The sequence below is a fragment of the Pan paniscus genome, chromosome 23, assembly GCF_029289425.2.
Source record: "Pan paniscus chromosome 23, NHGRI_mPanPan1-v2.0_pri, whole genome shotgun sequence".
Lineage (NCBI taxonomy): Eukaryota > Metazoa > Chordata > Mammalia > Primates > Hominidae > Pan > Pan paniscus.
In genome coordinates, this window is record NC_085927.1 from 53,496,015 (window position 1) to 53,517,765 (window position 21,751).

General features: G+C 39.6%; 1 protein-coding gene across 2 annotated transcripts in view; it reads right to left on the reverse strand.

Annotated features, from left to right (window-relative positions):
* Positions 1 to 21,751, reverse strand: part of EFCAB6 (EF-hand calcium binding domain 6) — a 293,210-nt gene that overhangs the window by 149,583 nt on the left and 121,876 nt on the right. For both annotated transcript variants that reach the window (XM_055105420.2, XM_055105421.2), the window contains exons 12-16: positions 16,680 to 16,790; positions 12,958 to 13,066; positions 7,196 to 7,363; positions 1,478 to 1,537; positions 1,205 to 1,365 (exon numbers count right to left, since the gene is read on the reverse strand). In XM_055105420.2, coding sequence (XP_054961395.2) covers positions 1,205 to 1,365; positions 1,478 to 1,537; positions 7,196 to 7,363; positions 12,958 to 13,066; positions 16,680 to 16,790 — 609 coding nt within the window. The remainder of the gene's footprint in view (positions 1 to 1,204; positions 1,366 to 1,477; positions 1,538 to 7,195; positions 7,364 to 12,957; positions 13,067 to 16,679; positions 16,791 to 21,751) is intronic.

Sequence of the window (21,751 nt, forward strand, 5' to 3'; positions counted from 1 at the left end):
AAGGAAAGATGGTCTGAAAGTCCAGGGGCAAGAGAGGGCCCAGTGTTTTCAAGGAGTGGAAAGCAGGTCAACATAGCTGGAGCTGAGACCAGAAGCAGCAGCAGCAGCAGCAGCAGCGGCAGCAGCAAACACTGGCTGAGACCTCACCATATGCTTGGCCCTGAGGTAGTAAGGCTTTGTGTATAAGATCTCATTTGATCCTTATCACAACTCTAGTAAGAAATATCTGGATGAAGAAATAGAGGCTCGGAGAGGTTAAGTCACTTGCCCAGGTTTGGAGCTGATTCAACCCAGGCAGCCCGGCTGCACAGTCTCAGCTCCTGAGAGGTGAGAGGCTCGTGGAGGGCCTGTGAACCATCTGCATGGTTCCTAATGGCAGTGGGAGTGCAAAGTGGTTTTTTTGTTTGTTTGGTTGGATGGCTTCTGTTTTTGTTTTTTGTTTTTTGTTTTGAGATGGAGTTTTGCTCTAGTTGCCCAGGCTGGAGTGCGATGGGGCAATCTCGGCTCACTGCAACCTCCGCTTCCCGGGTTCAAGTGATTCTCCTGCCTCAGCCTCCCAAGTAGCTGGGATTATAAGCAGGTGCCACCATGCCTGGCTTAATTTTGTATTTTTAGTAGAGATGGGGTTTCTCCATGAGTTGATTGTGTATCATTATTTGCTCAGTTATCAATATTTGATAATTGTGGTTTTAAAACGACATGAAACTCTTGCTCTATCAGAATGCAACATATTTAACTGTTGCAACTCACACGCACAAAATGTCTCAGTTCCACAAGAGTTGAGATGAAATCTTTGCTTCTTGAACAATACAAGATATTACTAAAAAGCAAAGGAGAGATATTTGCTTGCAAGAAATGAAGGAAAAAGAGAGCTCAGGAATCATAGAGACCCAGGAGGGAACTCAGGCCTCACAACTCACCAGCTGTGTGAGTTGGAGTGAGTATTTAACTTCTCCAGACCTCTGTTTCTTTGTCCATAGAAAGGAATAATGTTAGCTACCTTACATGGCTGTGATAAGGACTATATCATATAATGCATGTCAAACTCTTAAGCAATGTCCAGTGCTAAGCAAGGACTCAGTAAATAGCAGTTATTGTCAATACTACCTATTAATATTTCAAAAACACACAGAAAAGGTTTAGAATTATGGAACAGGCCTGATGAAAAACACGACATGAATTAATTTTGTTACAAAAAACTTACTTTATGAAATGTGCATTCGTTAAAAATGGACAGAAGACGTGCATGATTTTCTTGAAATTATTTCGGCCAATGCGCCCTGTGTCTCCAAGGTCATATGAGCGTAGCATGTTATAAAAAGCTTGTAGGTTCCTAGTAATTGTATCATGAACAATTTCTTCCACCTAACATTAAAAAACAAACATATTTCCTAAGCCATACATCTGTAACCTCTTGTAACAGTAACCTCAAACCATATAGGAAGGCATCCACACAAAGAAGGCAAGTGTTACTTACTGAATCCCAGGCCAGGAGGAAAGGTGTCTTAGCATCTGTACAGGGAGATGTCTTTCTCATCTAATTGGGAAAGAGAAAGTATATAAATAAATACCACTCATGAAAGTCATTAGGAGCTTTGGAGGCAGGTGGACCTGGACTGGAATCCTAGCTCTGTCCCTAATTAGCCATTAGCTTTGAGACCTTGAACAACGGAGCTTGCCCTCTAATACCCATCTGAAAGTAAGGATTATAACACTTAACTTGAAATACTATGCAGCCATAAAAAGAATGAGATCATATCTTTTGCAGGGACATAGACGGAGCTGGAGGCCATTATCCTTAGCAAGCTAACACAGGAACAGAAAACCAAATACCACAGGTTCTCACTCATAAGTGGGAGCTAAATGATGAGAACTCATGGACACATAGAGGAGAACAATGCACACTGGGGCCTATCGGAGAACAAGAGAATTTTCACCCTCAGGAGAATGAGGATGGAGGTTGGGAGGAGAGAGAGGATCAGGAAAAATATAATAACTAATGGGTACTAGGCTTAATACTTGGGTGATGAAATAATCTGTACAATAAACCCCCATGACACAAGTTTACCTGTGTAACAAACCCGCATTTGTACCCCTGAACTTAAAATAAAAGTTAAAAAAAAATAGCATTTAACTTTCACTTAAAGAAAAGTACAATAAACACACAAAAAAACCCATCACCTAGAAATTAAATAAATGCAAAGTAGAAGAATAACGAGATGGTATTTTTGCCTATCAGAATGGCGAAAACGCAAAAGTAAGCAAATTACCTGCACAGGTGGGGGTTTCAGAAATGGTGGGAGTGTAAACTGATCTAACTTTCTGGAAGGTATTTTTGTCTCAAGGTACATTTCGATACTATTTGACAATTTGATAATTTACAGACTCTACAGCAATGAAGGCTGCCGCTGGGGAAGAGAACCGGTAGCTAGGGACTGGTGGAGAAAAAAAAACTTCCTTTCACTCCATCCCCTCTTGTGTCCTTTGCATTCTGTACTTTATACATATCATTCTCTTTAAAAATTATTAAAATAGTAATAGGATAAAACATATTCTTTGACCCAATAATTCCATTTCTTAAAATTTATAACTAAAGAAATAATTACATAGAGTGATACAAAAAAGCAAGTGCCAAGATGTTCATTGCAGCAAAATTTTAAAAATAAAAAATAAATGAACATCCAAATTATAACAGTTATTTAGTATATTTTAAAATTAGATAGCAGGCCAGGCACAGTGGCTCAAGCCTGTAATCCCAACACTTTGGGAGGCCAAAGTGGGCGGAACACCTGAGGTCAGGAGTTCGAGACTAGCCTGGCCAACATGGTGAAACCAACCCCGTCTCTACTAAAAATACAAAAATTAGCTGGGTGTGGTGGTGTGCGCCTATAATCCCAGCTACTCGGGAGGCTGTCGCAGGAGAATCATTTGAACCCAGGAGGCTGAGGTTGCAGTGAGCCGAGGTCATGTCACTGCACTCCAGCCTGAGCAATAGAGTGAGACTCTGTCTCTAAAATAAATAAAATAAAATTAGATAGCAGAACTTTTATTGACGTTAAGTGTTAACAGTATGTTAATAAGTGACAATATAGACTAAAACGTCATTATATGTGGCGTGAACCTGGGAGGCAGAGCTTGCAGTGAGCCGAGATCGCGCCACTGCACTCCAGCCTGGGTGACACAGCAAGACTCCGTCTCAAAAAAAAAAAAAAAGTCATTGTATGGTCTTGCTTTTAAATAAAATAGCTACAATCTACAGAAGTGTGTGTCCAAACTCATCAAACTGCATATATTAAATATGTACAGTTTTTGAATATCAATTACACCTCAATAAAGCTGTTTTTAAAAAACAGAAGTATGGGTATGCATGTATGTGGATTTGGAAGAATATACAGCAAAGTATAACAGCAAATAACAATGCTTTGGTGTTAGAATTAGTGGTGACTTTTATTTTCGCCTATTGCACATCTATGTTTTCTAATTTTTCCAATTCCTTCATTCATGTTTATTCATTCATTCAATAGATTGTGTGAGTGTGGCTGACACTGCCTATCCCCTATAGTACAATGGGCAGTGATAACAGAAAGGTCTCTGCCTTTGTGGAGACAGGACCACATCAGGCCACAAATGTGACTCTGAGGCTGGGAGGGTCCCTGCGCAGGCTCCGGGGGTGCTGAGCTCTGGAGATGGTAACCTGGGTCACGAGGAACTGGAAGGAATCCCAGGTAGCAGATGCAGCACAGGCCAAGGCCTGGGAGGGGCAGCCAGGGAGCCTGAGGAACTGGATAAGGAGGCCTTCCCAGAAAGCCACTGGAAAGGTGAAGGCGTGAAGACAGGCATGATCTGTTTTATACTAGACAAAGATCACACCACTTGCCACGTAGAGAAGGGATTGCTTACGTGTCTACGTTTTGTTTTTAAAGAAAACGGATTCTTAACATTTTATGTGCATTATCCTGTTAAATTCCCTTAACAACCTTACAAGGTGGTACCATAATCAACCTGGTTTTACAGGTAAAGAAATGAGTCTTAGAGAGGTAAATTATTTGCACCAGGTCACAGCTAATAAGGGGTGGAGGCAAGAGTCGACCGCAGGTGCACAAGCTCCTACCCTGGCCGGCTGCTCACTTGATTCCGTGGCCACCAGGCTTGATCTGACTCTGAAGCACTGGCAGTAAACTGAGTCAAGGCATACACTCAGGCTTCCACAAGCCACATACATGGCCTGGGTACACAGGTTCACACACGCATCTACTACCTATGCAGGACGGGTACGGGGTACAGCCAACACCAACTGTCAGCCTATTCCAACCCACTGTCTAGCAAAATAGATCACAAGGCCTTAAGAATGCATAAAGGAATTTTATATATATTATAACTAAATTATAATATAGTAATATAGTTAATATATAATATAGCTAATTTGTAATATATAATATATATCATATAACTATGTATATATAACTGTTATTATATATTATGTGTATATATTATGCTATAATATAATTATTATATAGAATAATTATATATTATAGTATATTATATTATAATATATAATATAATATAGTACATTATACTATAATATATAATATAATATAGGATTTATAATATATAATATAATATAGGATTATAATATAATATAGTATAATATAATATATGATATAATATATAATATAATATAATATGTAATATTATATAATATAGGATTTAATATAATATATAGGATTTATTAAGTAAGCAATAAAGCAGTGTACAAATGTCTATATATATATCCAGATATAGTATATTTATATGATAATTATATATCTGATATATAATATATTATACATAATTCAATTATTGTTATATAAAGTATAATATATAATAATTCCATTTCTAGAAATAGATACTAAATAATCATAAAGTGATGCAAAAAAGCAGGTACCAAGATGTAATTAATTAATGTAATTGTAAAAATATAATAATATGTAATGTATGATGTAATTATATATTATAATATAACTCTATATACAGTATGTCTGGATATATATATATCCAGCAACATAAAAATGCCCACACGTTTTGGGCCAGTATTTCTACTTCTAAAATCTATTCTAAGGAAATATTTAGATATGAATGGAGATCTGTGCACAAAGATGTCCAGCATAATGTAAGTAAGTAGAGACACAGCCCAACTGCCCCAGTGACAAGGACATGCACAGAACACTCTTAGATACCACTGAAAATCTTATTTATGATGAGTTTTTAATGATGTGGGGTGAGGGGGAAAGGCTCATCATATAACGTGAAGCTGAAAAAATGGAATATACAAAGTCATACAAAAATGAGTTCAGGCCAGGCGCGGTGGCTCAAGCCTGTAATCCCAGCACCTTGGGAGGCCGAGGCGGGCAGATCACAAGGTCAGGAGATCGAGACCATCCTGGCTAACATGGTGAAACCCCGTCTCTACTAAACATACAAAAAATTAGCCAGGCGTGGTGGTAGGCGCCTGTAGTCCCAGCTACTTGGGAGGCTGAGGCAGGAGAATTGCTTGAACCCAGGAGGCAGGGAGGTTGCAGTGAACCGAGATCATGCCACTGCACTCCAGCCTGGGCGACAGAGCAAGACTCCGTCTCAAAAAAAAAAAAAAAAAAAAGAATGAGTTCAACCATGTAAACAAAAAAATGTGCCCACCCACACACAAAGAGTGGAAGAAAATTTATCAAAATTTTAACTGTGTAACTATCGCTGAGTGTTGGGATTTGGGATTTTTATCATTATTTTCACCTTTGTAGTTTGGCATATTTTCTAATCTACAATGAATTTCTGTTACTTGTGTAATCACAAAACATTTGAATAAGTTATGTATTATGGCCTATTAAAATTACCTCCAAAATGTTGGTAGAAAATGTCTACATGTACCAAGAGGAGGTAATTTAAATATGACACTTTCGCTCCAATAAACTGTCCCATTTTAAACCAAGAAGTATGCCATAAACTCTTCCCAAGACCATGATCCAAAACCACGACAGATGGAAAGGATTTATTGATGATGAATAAATTGCATTTTGCACAGAAACCATCAGAATAGAATGCAGCTGGCTTCAGCTAAACCATCTTAAAGCTTTCCCTAAAGCAAGGCACCCCATTCAGATCCATTCAGTAGAAACATCACCTTTAGGGAAATAGTGCATCTCATGATATTACTGGTTTGATTTTGATTCATAGGGATGCCAACGTCATAAATCTAAAATTAAAAGCTAATTTGTACCTGTTAAAAGAAGCTTTTTAAAAAACATTTCAACAAGAATCTGTTAAAACCTATTGCATGCACTATCTGAAATTGATAAAGTTCTTAAAAATTTTTAAATGCTAATAGCTATTACAGTTATAGAAACATTTCTAATAATAAAACTGTCAACTTTTCAGTCAAAAGAAGCAAATGCTAAAGGCAAATGCTAGTCACTAGAGGCAATAAGCAGTTATTTTTTTAAAGTTGAACCAACATAGGGTACGAAACTCTAAAAACATGAATGAGAACCAGAGTAGTCACTCACAAATACTCCTTTAAAAGACATGGCTGTGGCCAGGCGCGGTGGCTCACGCCTGTAATCCCAGCAGTTTGGGAGGCCGAGGCAAGTGGATCACGAGGTCAGGAGATCAAGACCAGCCTGGCCAACATGGTGAAACCCTGTCTCTACTAAAAACACAAAAATTACCCGGGCGTAGCAGCACGTGCCTGTAGTCCCAGCTACTTGGGAGGCTGAGGCAGGAGAATTGCTTGAACCTGGAAGGTGGAGGCTGCAGTGAGCCGAGATCATGCCACTGCACTCCAGCCTGGGCAACAGAGAGAGACTCGACGGAGAGAGACTCCATCTCAAGAAAAAAACAAGAACAACAAAAATAAATAAATAAATAACACATGGCTGCAAGAGGAGTGCTGTTGAGGTGGCGCCAGTTACATCCTGTATATAAAGGGCTCTCGTTCAGGGATGGGTTTTCAGAAATGTCAATTACCATCCTTTTTTAAGATTCAGAAACTAAAAGTTAAAATCAAACAGTGCTTAAACACTTGACCCTTACTTAAAATGATTGAGTTGAAAATTGTAAAGTCGTTAATTTATTTAAACCATATTTCACTTGCATCTCTTATTAGGAATACTGAAATTTCCCAACATAAAGAGAAAACCAAACAGGAAGTTGTTACAAAACTCACCCTACAGTTCTCTTCAATCAGATCAATAAACATGCTGGTGTTGACCACTCCAGTGTCCCCAGGGTCAAGCATTTGCATTAGTTCTTTGAATTCTGAATCGCTTAGTTTTACAGCCACGCAATTTAGAATATATCGAAATTCTTCTCTTGTTATCGGTCCATCGGGTTTCTGAGCATCAGAGTGTATATAAGGGAATTTTTGAAAAAAAAAAAAAAAGGAAGAAAAAGTGTTATGTATGTTTAGCATCATTTAATAAAGAGCGAGCTTTGGCCAAATAGAATTATGACTGGAAATGCAAATACATCGATTGATGATCCTTACATAACATGAGCACTGTGTGTGTGTGTGTGTGTGTGTGTGTGTGTGTGTGTGTGTGTGTAGGGGGAATGCTAGAACTTTCCAGGTGCAGTTCCTACAATGTTCTCTATCAGGACATGGCTTTGGGTGAGCAATGAGGCCCATTTCTCAAGCTCAGGTTGACTCCCTTCCCCAGGGGCTTGAATGGCTTGAACAGCTCCTCACTTCCCTACCCCACCAGAGAGCTGGGGGTTCAACCACATGGGGCACAAAACTTCCCAACAGTTCAATTACAGTTTGCCAATTTAGTAAGAATAAATTATGAGTGTTTTCTCCACCAACAGTCTCATCCATTACATAAATGGACAACTACTTTGCTAGAAAAATTTCAGCCATGCTGCATAAAGAAAACATATTATGAGCAAAATACCGTGAGAAAAAATTTCTTCCCCCAGAATAAAAATTTATCAATAAGTAGACTGAACACCAAAATTGAGAGATACTGTTTCTTGGAAAGACAGGGTAAATAAAGAACCCTTACCTCATACGGAGACAGTGAATATTAACGTGACAAAAGGATTTATTAAGTAAGCAATAAAGCAGTGTGCAAATGTCAACTATTATTTGGGGGTCCAAAATCTGAAAAGAATATAAGGTTCTCTTGAGGGGTAAATTAAGTACTTTAGGGGATATATGCATGCTTACCTTTTCTTTTGAGAGTCATAATCAATTCTTTAATGTCTAAATAGAAATCACTGACAGCTAAACTTTAAGTTACTTTAATACATTTAAAGCATTGTGTAACCATCACAAGGATCTAATTCTAGAATAGTTTCAGCACCCCCAGAAGAAATCTCGTGCACATTTGCAGTCTCTCCCCATTTCTTGCCCCAGCCTAAGGCAATGACTCCATTTTCTGTCTCTAGATATTTGCCTTTTTCTGAATATTTCATGTAAATAGAATCATAAATACATGGTTTCCTGCATCTGGCTTCTTTCTCCTAACATAGTGTTTTTGAGGCTCATCCATGTTGTAGCATATATCAGTATTTTGCTCCTTTTTATTCCCAATCGGGCATTACATTGCCAGATTTTGTTTATTTTGTTACAAGTTGATGGACATTTGGATTGTTTCCAGTTTGGAAATTGTGAATAATGTTGTTACGAACATTTGCTCACAAGTCTTTGTGTGGACATGTTTTTATTTCTCTGGGGCAGATACTTAGGAGTGGAATTGCTGGGTTCTATAAGTCACATTTAATTTTTATAGAAACGGCCATGCTGTTTTCCACAGTGGCTGTGCCATTTTGCATTTTCACTAGCAGTATGAGAGTTCCAGTATCTCCACATATCCTTGTCAACACTTATTATTGTTTGTCTTTTTGATTATAGCCATCCTAGAGGGTGAGAAGTGGTATCTCGTGGCTTTGAGTTTCTCTAGTGACCAATACTGTCAAGTATCTTTTCACGGGTTCATAAGAGACTGTATTGGCTGTTCACAGATCTTCTTGGGTAAAATGTCTATTAATATATTTTACCCATTTAAAAAATTAGGTTGTCTTCTTATTGAGTTCTAAAAGTACTTGTATATTCTAGATACAAGTCCTTTACCAGATATATGATTTGCATATATCTTCTCCCAGTCTGTGGCTTGTCTTTTCACTTTCTTAAAGGTATCTTTTGAAGCATGAAATTTAATTTTGATAAAGTCCAGTGTATCAATTTGTTTCTTTTATGGGTTATACTTTGGTGTCATTAAGAAATGTTTGCCTAACACAAGGTCACAAAGATTTATATATGTTTTTCTTCTAAGAGTTTTATGAGTTTAGCTTTTATATTTAGATCTATTTGTGTATGGTGTAAGAGGTAAGGGACTGAATTCATCTTTTTGCATATGGATATCCAATTGTCCTCTTAACATTTTAACAGATATTTTCCTTTCCCCCACTGAATTTGTCAAAAATAAATGGACCATAAACGTAAGGGTTTATTTTTGAACTCTCAACTCTGTTCCATTGATCTGTATGTAGGTCTTCAAACCAGTATCACACAGTCTTTACTACTATAGCTTTGCACTAAGATTCAAATTCTGGAAGTGTAAGTATTCTAACTTTGTTCTTCTTTTCCAAGATTATTTTGGCTGTTCTTCCACCTTTGTATTTCCATATGAATTTTCAGACAGCTTTTCAAAAGCAAAAAAAAAAAGAAAAAAAAAAGCCAGCTGGGATGTTGATAGGGTTTGCACTGAATCTATAAAGCAATTTGGAGAGAACTGTCATCTTAATAATATTGTCTCCGATCTATAAATATGGAATGTATTTTATTTTCATATTCTTTACTTTCCTTTAACAATGTTTTGTAATTTTCAGTATAAAAATCTGGCACGTCTTTTGATAAATTTATTCCTAGGTATTTTATTCTTTTTGATGCTATTGTAAATGGAATTGCTTTCAGAAGTTCCTTTTCAGATTGCTCATAGCTAGTTTATAGAAATATAACTGATTTTTGTATGTTAATCTTTTATTTCCGCAACCTTATAAATTCATTTATTAGTTCTAGCAGTATGTATGCACACATGCACAAATTCCTTAGAATTTTCTACACACAAGATTGTATCGTCTGTGTACAAAGACAGTTTTACTTCTTCCTTTTCAATCTTGATGCCTTTTATTTCTTTTTCTTTCTCGATTGGACTGTCCAGAACTCTAGCACAGTGTTGACTAGAAGCAGTGAGAGCTGACATTCTCGTGCTGTCCCTGATCTTAGGAGGAAGGAGTTCAGTCTTTTACCATTAACTGTGCTGCTGGCTATGGGTTTGTTGTAAATTCCCTTTATCAGGTGAAGGTATTTCTCTTCTGTTCTAATTTGTGGAAAGTTATTATCATAAACAGGTGTTGGATTTTTCAAATACTGTTTTTGCATCTATTGAGATAATCACGTAGTTCTGTTCCTCACTCTACTAATGTTGCATATGCTATTGATTTTGGGGGAAGTTAAACCAACTTTGCAATCCTGGGATAAATCCCATGTGGTCACAGCACTTAAGCTTTGTCATGTGTTGCTGGATTCGGTTTGCTAATATTTTGTTGAGAATTTTTGCAACTATAGTCACAAAGGATATTGGCCTGTGGTTCTTTTCTTGTGATGCCTTTGCTTGGTTTTGGTATCAGGGTAATACTGGCCTCAGAGAATGAGTCTGGAAGTGTTCCTTCCTCCTGTATTTTCTGAAAGTTTGTGAAGGAATGGCATTATTTCTAAGCAATCATTGTAGTCTTCAATGTGGAGAATTTGCATGTTTTTGTAAGACATATTTCTATGTATTTGATTTTTTAAAATGTTATTAGAAATAATATTTTAAAAATTCATCTTTTTCTAATAGTTTATTGCAGTTTATAGAAATATTGTTGGTCTTTGTGTATTGACTTTGTATCCCATGACCTTCTAAATCCTATTATTAATTCTAATGTTTTCTGGGAAGATTCTGTTGGACTTTCTATTAACTAAATCATGTCAGCTACAAATAACAATATCAAGACTAGGTAAAAAGGCAGGATGTAAATTGCTTCTGGATGACTGAGAGGAAGTAAGCCACACCTGATTTAAATGTAAGTGATCACAGCAGTTGGGTCCACTTGCAGAGTTGGTGGCAGCATCTGGAGGCAGCACATATAGCAAATGGGATGCATGCCTGGGCGTGGATCTAAAGCAGTCTTTTAAACATTCTGCATCCCTCTCTATAGCAGGAGAGAGACTTGTTTCCCATGACTGCCCTGAGCAGCCAGGCAAAACGCCCAGCCCTGCCCACTCCTGGCTCCCACCCTTATTCTCCTTCTTACCTAGTCCCCTCCGTAGTGGGGTGCATGGTGGGGGGATGGGAGGGGAGGGGAATCTCACTCTGAAACCATGCACTATGTAACTGTAAGGCATCTGATTGTTAATGCCATGATGTGATACCCTAGAGTGTGAGCTTATCGGCAAGGAGTTAGCATTAATCATTTGTGTGCTTAGCCTAAGTGCCCAGCACGGGGGCCCAGCATGGACTACGTACTCAATTCTTAACCTACACTGTCTGTTTATTGATCTCAAGTTGAATAGCACAACAATGACTTTTAAACAGTCTAATAGTTGGAGTGATTAGCATTATTGTATAGTCCTCCATTAAAGGAAATGAAGGTTTCCCTATTTTTAATTAAATTACTTCTTCAGCATACTATTAGAACCTGAGTGGGGGTGGGTAACGCACAAAGGCCTCGTTTATCTTTTCCCACGCGGCTCAGCCAGCAGGGTCCTGGGCAGCCCTGACCAGTGCTGGAGTGTGGCTGCTCTAGAGCCTGGTGGCCTCCAACACCACTATCTGGGTAGCCTCAGGCGGGTTACTTAGCACACAGGCCTCCTTTCCTCATCTGTCAGATGGAGATCATAATCATGTTTGCCTCACCAAGGTGTCAAGAGGATTTAGTGAGTGTATATATCGCCGAATCATTTAAGACGGTGCCTGGCACATAGTAAGCACTCAACATTATTGTTCATTCAGAGAGACCAAGTCACATAGGTGTAAAGATTCATTCAAAGAACCCCATGTTCCTGAATCCACACTGTGCTCGGAAATCCCATGCAATAGCGTTCTAGTGCGGCGGAGGCAGGCGCTGGGGTCTCCACAGACAGCAAACCGCAAACCTGGAAGCCACCCCCAGGCAGTGCTGGCTTCTCCCTGGGGCACCACCCTCCACTCCCAGACACTCCCTCCACAGCAGGTTCTAGGAGGCTGATGCTGAGCTAAGGGACACCTTTGGCCTCTGAAATCATCTGTACGCAGTCCTGTGTGAGTCTCAGAAACAGTAATTCACCCTGCTCCTCACTGTTTACTAGAGCTTCAATTACCGAATGTGCTTAGTAAATGTTGCTGCGTATCAAAAGGATCCAAATGCTGCTTTCTAAAACAATATTAAAGTCAGACAGGAGCTAATGGTGAACGTGAGAAAAAGCAGGTTGCAAATTCATGAATTAGCCTCTCTTTGTAGTACAATTAAAAAATTAAGTAGGCTATTTTGGCACTAAGAAAATGCCCCCGTTTTGGGCAATAAGTTGGTTATGAACTGATCAACTCTAGGTTAGGGTGGGGAAGGGTCACCAGGTCTGGGTTGTTTGTTAATTAAACAGTGAATGATGAGCAGTCACTGCAACGATTACGACCTTGCCACACGTTGTGCCCATCACAACTGGCACCTATGTTACTGTATTGCAATTGATTTTCCATCGTCCGTCCTCCCAACTAGACTCAACTCTTGAGGTCGGGGCTTCTATCCCTAAGTGCTCAGAATAATTCCCAGCATGTAGCGGGGGCTCAAGAAGTGTTTGTTGGATGGATAAATGAACGAATATGGAGTTGTTATTGGTCTCGTTCTGAGTGTTTGCATTCTTAGAAACAATGAGTGTTTCACAAGAGAAGGCTTTCAAAATCTTACAGTGTTGATTATCAGTAATGCTTTCTTCAGTGATGCAGAGCGATCTTCAGTGTGTCTAAATAACTTTGTGATGATGTTTTCCTTGCGAGATTCATTTCTAGAGTTGATGCTACAAGAGGATTAGGAGAAAAGCAGGAATAAGATTATGTTCTTGAACTTTGTTCTTTTCTTAATGCAAGAAACAAGCACCCTTACCACAATACAGTAGAGCTTTCTCTGTGGGTGGCTCTTTTTCCTGACAGTGTGCTGCATTTGTGGGGCTCATCTGAACCTCAGTTACTGTGACCAGAGAGACACCACGAATGCAGGGTGAGCCTTGCTGGACCATCTCCTCTCCCCACGAGACCAACTCATCGGCCGTCTTGCACACCTGTGGTTTTGGTCTCAAACAAGACCAATAAAGGGACCATGGACCAGTGCTGAGACCTCAGTGGCTGGGAAGCTGGGAGCCCTCCCTCCTGTGTGTGCAGCACATTGTAGCTGTCTCATCCACATGATAACTGAGGGCACAAGTTCCCTATTTAGAACTGCAAGGACAGCAGCCTTCTCAGCCTCTCCCTTTCTGTTGACAATGACCATGATGCCCTACGTTGTCAGAGCCCCCTTTCCCTCTATGGCCTCTTTCATCCCTGAGCTCGGGGCCCGTCAGTGTACATGTGTGCTCCTGAAGGCCAGGACTACCCCCTCTGGAGACCAAAACCAAGTTCAATGTGGACTTGGCTCAGAAAGGGAGACTGTCAGAATCTCATCACAATATACCATTGGGTGCTTCTCTTTTCTGATGTTCTACTAGACCATCCTACCTTTCCCATGAAACAATGAATGACAGTCAGTTTACCTGTGGAACCATTCTCAGATTTGTTTGGGAGTGTTTGTTGCTGCGTCTATACAGCCATCTTAGCTTCTTCTGTTTGTGCAGAAACAATAAGCCTATGCCTACCACCACTTTTCAGAAACATATGCTGGCTTCCTGAGTCTAAGCTCCTCACATGACTTGTTAGAACCTTCTTTTTCTATAGACCGCCAGCACTGGCATGAAGAGATGCTTTTTACAGCAGATTTTATCCACCGGGTATCCCTGACATAGGGGCTGGAGAGCTCTTTGCTGTGGGGACTCACTGCAGAGTGTTGAGCAGCATCCCTGGCCTCCACCCACTAGATCAGTGCAGGTTTGGATCTTAATCCTGAAAGATGCAATCCCAAATGCCATAATCCCAAATGTTGAACTCCCAAAAGATCAAAATCTCTAAATTCTAAAGCCCCTAATGCCTAAAATCGCAAAAAGCACAATCTCGAAAGATTAAAATCCCAAAGCCAAATTCTAGGCAAGGGATTTGTGTGTTTTCAGTTGTACACAGCATAGTTGCATCATGTTAGGTGGAACTACAACCTTGCTATTGTCGTTATTTGGAAATTAAGTTTGGTTTAAGGAGATGCCTCTGGGTACCAAGTTGCCGAGAGTAGATTTGTGGACTTAATTTCAGGTGTCAACTTGACTGGATGAAGGCACACCTAGAAACCTGGTAAAGCACTGTGTTGGGTGTGCCTGCGAGGGCGTTTCTGGAGATTAGTGTGTGGGTCTGTAGGGGCAGGGAGGGTGCAGGGGGAAGATTTGCCCTCAGTGTTGGCGAGCACCATCTAATCAGCTGGGAGCCCAGAGAGAACATAGCTCTCCCTCGGAGCTGGGACATTTTCTGCCGCTGCCTTGGACATCGGAAATTTGACTCCACAAAAGTGCATTATCACAACGTTGCCTTAGTGTGTGAGCATTGTGTGTGTCGTGTACAAACACTGAAACTCGCTCAGTATATGAAGAGATGTCATTTTTGTTCACTGCATTTGTAAAAGATAAAATTTCTCAAGATCTTGGCTCTTTGGGCAACTGTACAGGCAGTGGTGACCCATCGCGGATTTTGATTGATCTTGCAAAAGACTTAGGTTATCTGTCACGGTATTCTGAATGACTGCAGTTATGAAACTGGGTGCATGCGATTACCCACCATAGGGATATGCATTTATATGTTTCACTTTTTGACCTATTTCTTTAGGAATATGGTTCATCTGCTCATATCTGTCACACCTATGTGATGGTCACTAGTATATCTGAGTGTTTATGCTTGGAAAATATGTGTCATTTTTGCCTATTTTTTGTGTAAAGTGGCCTCTGAAGTGTTCTATTGTGTTTTTATGTTTCTCAAATAAATCCCCTTTTACAATGTAAATAAATATTTTTAAAACAATTTTTTTTTTGAGATGAAGTTTTGCTCTTGTTGCCCAGGCTGGAATGCAATGGTGAGATCTCGGCTCACTGCAAACCTCTGCATCCCGGGTTCAAGCAATTCTCCTGCCTCAGCCTCCCGAGTAGCTGGGATTACAGGCATGCGCCACCACGCCTGGCTAATTTTGTATTTTAGTAGAGATGGGGTTTCTCCATGTTGGTCAGGCTGGTCTCGAACTCCTGACCTCAGGTGATCCACCCACCTCAGCCTCCCAACGTGCTGGGATTACAGGCGTGAGTCACCGTGCCAGCCTAAATAATTTTTAATTTTTTTTTCAGAATTATATTTTCATGATTTTGATCTTCTGAGGTTTCAACCTTAAGGAAGATGGCGTTTGTGTCTTTTGGGGTTACGATCAGCTCCCATCAGTAGCTTCCCCACCCTCAGTGTGACAACCAAAAATGTCTGTGACATTGCCAGATATCTCCTGGGAGGAAAAATTGTCCCCATTTAAGAACCACTGTTTTAAAGTAAATAAAACTTTAAGTTTAATTCTGACAGCCTCTCTAGACAACGTGCTATTGGACAAGAAAATTATAAAGAAACAGAAGTAACCTCACATAAGGAATGAACTCAGAGGTTGCAGCTCTGGAGCAGAGAGGGAGCGCTCTGATTACCTGCAAGGCTGTTGACAGGCGCAGTTCATTAAATATTCACAAATCCCCGAGACAGGGACAGGACCCACAAAATGGGAATTAACTCCATGGTATATTTTACTTTACAGTAGAGCACAGCACTTTCAATGAACGTGCCAAGATTATAAAGCCTGTTTTTTTCTTTAAGATTCATAGAGGGCAATGAATACAGGATACGCATCAACATAAAATACTTCTCAGAGCAGAAAGCTAAATTCTAAAATTTCATATTATTAAATTTTTTAAAAAACATTTTGGGGCCCCATCACAAGATATTTGGTATTGCAAATCTGAGGTTATAATAGATATTAAAACGAAAACAGAAATAATGATAGACAAATAATCTCCATGACCCATGATATCTGGGCCACTCAGTGGCTGGAAAACAAATCAACATATATTGTTCCTTTCCATGTAACACCTAACAAATACACGTTTACCTACAATGTTACAAGGATATGCTTAGAGCTAGGGAGCAGTGCTTGCCGTGGCGGCCTGTATGCCTGGAGCCTTTGTGGTCCATAGCTGTCTCCACCACACTCTGAGCAGGTGATGGAGTTCAGATTGTATCATCTTATGTTTCTCATCTAGAAATTGACATAACAATTATACCAACCTTATAGTTTAAGGCAGTTTTTAATAAGAAAAATTTGTAAACAGTAAATCACTATATAAAAGTTGGCAATTATTCAATGGAGACTAATCGATCATTCAATAAATGCAGAAAAAGTAACACAGATATTCTCTGATATTTTACATATTATGATATGTGTAACTAAAATTTGTTCTTTTTTTTTTTTTTACATACCTATTTCTTTTTGTCAGGGGACCTTTACTGCTAACTTGCAACCCCTGAGGCTCATGAAATGATGTTAGAAATTGCTTCCAATTGATTTTAGTGGTGGCTTTAAGTCCAAATCTGGATTTAAAAGTAACAACAAAAAACATTACTTTAAACATTTTTTCTATAACACTGCACGGATTAGGTACTTAATGTTGAATTGAAAATGGCAGCAATGCATTTATATGAAGTTTCAAATCTAATATAAACAAAATCATTTAGTAAAATAGTACTACAAATTGATTTTTTAAAGCAAGGAAAAATCAAACTGATATTAGATCTGCATGTCTCTATATTGTTAATGGTGGCATACACTGAAAGAAGAATCTAAGGGATTTGATTAAAATAATAATGTCCATAAAATAATTCTTTCAAATTCATCATGTGAAGAGCCTCTATGTTGTGGCAGCGAGGACAATGGCCCCCATGGGGTCCACCCGCTAATCCTGAGCCTCTGTGACTACGTTCTTGCCCCAGCAAAGAAACATGGTAGATGTGGTGGAGGGCGGATCTGGAGATGGAGCAACTCTCCTGGTTTATCCAAGTGGGCCCACTCTAATCCCATACATTCTTAAAATTCGAGAGCTTTTCCTCGCTGCAGCCATCAAAAGACATGAGGACAGAAGGGCAGAAGTGTGACGCTGGTGGCTTAGAAAGACAGAGGAAGGGGCTGTGAACCAACAAATGCAGGTGGCCTCTAGAAGCCTCTAGAAAAAGCAAATGAATTTGCCCCCAGATACCCCAGAAGGAAAAAAGCCCTGCTGATTCCTTGATTCTAGCCCAGTGGACCCATGTTGGGCTTCTAACCTACCAAACATGAAGATAATACATGTGTTGTTATAAGCCACTAGGCTCGTGTACTTTGTTACAGCAGCAATAGAAAGTTAGTATAGATTTAAAGTCTTAGCAAGAATAATTGGCAAATTGTTCAAAAAACACATTTCCAAAGTGAATATGGTCCCATGACTCAGAGTCCAATAATTTCAGAGTTATAAGATTCCTGTGGGAGCAACCTGATGTGAGCATGGGTTTCAGAAAGACCAGAGTACCTGCTCCTGCACTTCCTACTGATGTGACCTCAGACTCGCTGCTCACTATGCTGATTCTGTATTCCTCTCATCTGTAACATGAGAATAATACCACCTACTAGGAGGGTTGTGATAAGGATTAGAGCTAATAGGTCAAAAAGCCTCGGTTGCAGGCTGGAAAACCAGCAAGCATTCTATCACATACACTGACCTGTGTCACAAACACCTTCTGTGACTTACACACTAAACCATGCCTATCCTTCCCTAACAGGATGGCAAAAAGTAGTTTGGGCTGAGTTCCTTAGATAATTGATGTGAGATCTCAAAGTGGGCATGAAACAGACTGCCCTGTTTTGATTGCTAAAAATTAATGGCTGACAGCGAACTGGTTAGACAAACAAATTCTTTATCTACATCTAGGGTATTAAAAAATTCAGATAATAGAGGATAAAAGAGTGAATTCTGGGAGAAAATCTTTTGGTATGCTTGAGTCCCAACCCCAGCACAAAAGAGAGAGTGAAGGATGCCTACTCCTCACCTGAAGCCTTGTTCCACTCAGGGAGCTTGATTCCTGTCACCTGCAATTGGGGGTGGGATGTATCAGTGCCTGACTCCCAGCTAGAAACCTTGCAGGTGAGAGATGAGCTGGCTAGCCATTGAGAACAAAAAATTTTGCGGGGGGGCGCAGGGCCGGAGGCGGGGGGTTGGTTGGATGGCTTGCTCTATCAGAGTCATCAGGAAAACAACTGCTGAGAGTTTCATGGGGATCAGACGTGGGCCACGTGAGTGAGAGTCGGCCACGTGAGGGAGAGCACGTGCACACACACACACACAGCAGCATCTTCGTCTTTGCCCAAGAAAGCCACCTGGAGAAATGAACAGGCCTTAATAGAGAAGGCTTGCTTTCTCTCTTCCCAGATTCCCAGGGGCTGAGAAGGAAATAGGCAATCAGCGGGGCTAGAGATGCATCTGCCTTCATCAAATGTGAAATCCAAAACCCATCAACAGCGCTCATGAAAGCAAACACCTTTGAACGCTTGATCGGCCCCAAGAACACAGCTTCAAGCTCATGGCAGTGCCAGTCAAATGAGAACTTTCAGCCTCCCCTTTTGTTCCTCTCCTTCCTCTGTGCATTTCAATTCCTAGAAGAGGCCGAAACTTAGTTTACAAAATGAGGAAAGAAGAGAAGTGCAAAGTGGGAAAGGGAGAAGCTGCCATCATGCCCCCTCTACTCGTGCCTGTAGGCCCTAACAGGGAGGAAATGCAATTCATGTTTCAATCAAGCTTACATGTTTGATGGCTGTGTGAGACTGGCAGTTGCATGACTAAATTAAGTCTCTTTCTATGATCCAAGACAAACCTGGAAAAGCAAGATCTGCTCACGTTTTTATCCAGGGGCAAAAGAACTAATCCAATTGAGTAAATTTAAAGGGGCAGTGGGAAACAAAATTAAGTAGCTGTAAGATGACAGCCCATGAGTCTGCCCAGTTCAACTTAGGTTACATATCCACCCAGCCAGATATCCATCCATTCACACATCCACATATATACCAAGCTTCACTTAAATTATTGCAATAATCTCCTGATGGGTCTTCTTGTACCTACTCTTGCCTTCCTCCAATATATTTCCATACCTCTACCAGCCTGATCTTTTAAAAATGTAAATCCGGGCCAGGCGCGGTGGCTCACGCCTGTAATCCCAGCACTTTGGGAGGCGGAGGCAGGCGGATCACGAGGTCAGGAGATCGAGACCATCCTGGCTAATAGGGTGAAACCCCGTCTCTACTAAAAATACAAAAAAAAAAAAAAAAAATAGCTGGGCATGGTGGTGGGTGCCTGTAATCCCAGCTACTCAGGAGGCTGAGGCAGGAGAATGGCGTGAACCCAGGAGGCGGAGCCTGCAGTGAGCCGAGATCATGCCACTGCACTCCAGCCTGGGCGACAGAGCAAGACTCCGTCTCAGAAAAAAAAAAAAAAAAAGCAAATCCGACCAGATTACTCTCTTGCTTAAAATCTTTCCATGACTCCCCGCTGCTCTTAGGATAAAAACGACACTCCTTCTGAAACGTACAAGCCTGCAATGGTGTGGCCCTGCTTACCTCCCTAGCCTCGCCCCATGGCATGCTCCCCGGGCTCTCTTAGCTCCAGCCACATTGGTCTCTCCGTTCTTCCAAAGAGCTGTACTCTTCCCTGCCCTCGGTCCCTTCGGCTTGTTGCTTCCTTTGCCAACTGCCATGTCGCCCATCATTACCTACTTCCCATAGTTTCCTAGCTAATTCTACTCCTCTTTCAGGTCTCAATGCAATAACTGTTTCCTCAAGGAAGCCTTCCCTAATTTCCATAGCCAGTGCTGTTTTCCCTATTAGACTTTCATTACACTATGTATCCTTCCATTATAGCACTTATTATTTAAATATTATTATTATTACAGCATCTAATACTGCTATAGCATTTTTGCTATGATTATGATTATGGCAGCTAATACTCGATAAATGCCTCTTTCTACTTCTGCTGCTAGCACTGTGGACATGATCATGAGAAAGAGAGACGGAGACTGATTAATCGATTTTGTTAGGCACACATGGCCACGTCTAAACAAGTAGAACATGACTTTGGCTTCATGTACTACTATTCACATGAATTCTTTTTTCATTTTTCTGACTCAAATTTGAGTCTTTCTTCACCAAAATTTGCCAATTACTTTGATATAGTTTGTCAATATTATATATGTTCATCTTAAATTTCAGCAAATTGAAAATTAACTTTTTATAATGGAAACTATAGCTGCTATGAAAAATAAAATCAGCTTCTATATATTATGTTTAGGAAATCGCCTTGCTCTTTGGGGAAAATATCAAAGGAGATCTTCACTTAGTATTACATACTAAAATAAATTTAAAAGAGATTAAAAAGTTAAATGTAAAAACTATGACTACAAAAAAAGTAGAAAAAAATCTAGGCATGTGCTTATCTGGTACTTGAATAAGAATGAATTTTTAAGCAAAACTTAAGAAATCTCAAACTTACCTATTTAATTACATCAAAATATAAGATTTTTGTATACCATAAACAAAAACAAAATTTAAAAGCCAAACAACAGATTAATAAAATTATAAATATATACAATAAATTGTTAAAATTCTTAAAGCATAAAGTGCTTATACAAATTAATAAGAAAATACTAAAATTTGACTTCTTCCAATAATGGTAAAATAAGATCCTACTGGCCCAACCCTCCTCCAGATAATCACAATAAAATCTGGACATAATTATCAAGAGCAGCTATTTGAAAGTACTGTGACCAGAGCAGGCAAAGTCTTGTGGGTAATCCATGCTAAGAGGAGAACTGTGGGGGTGTAGTATTTTCAATGCTTTCAGCCTCGGATGAGGCACTGCAGCATGAGGAGTGGCAGGAACATCAGTTAAAAAAAATAATAATAAGTAGCCTTTATGGCCTGGAAAACTAGAAGACTAATCCCAGCCAAAAGAGAGAAAGAAGAAATCCTGGAAGAGAAACAGCCAGAGAGGGATCCCCAAATTCTATCTAACTCACCAAAATTCTTACTGGCTCCTGAACCTCACCTGCTCAGAATATATACTCAAAATAGCTTAGCTAAACACAAAAGATCTGAACTGAGATCAGAGCTGCCACCCAAGAAACAGAGTATGCAGTTTGAATCCAACAAGATAACTGACTACTAAAATAACAGAAAGAACATTCATTAGAAAAAAATAACTGAATTTAGAGTCTCCACAATTTAACATTCCAAATGTCCAGGATATATTACAAAAATATAGCACATAAGAACAACCAGAAAAAATTGAACTCATACTAAAGAGAAGTGAAAATCAACTGAGATAACCCAAATATTGGCATTAACATGCAGGATTTTAAAAGCAATGATTACAACTATCTTCAGTAAAATAAATTAAAATATTCCCACAATAAATCAAAGGATAGGACATCTCAGCAGAGAAACAGATACAATAAAAAGAACTAATGGAAATTCT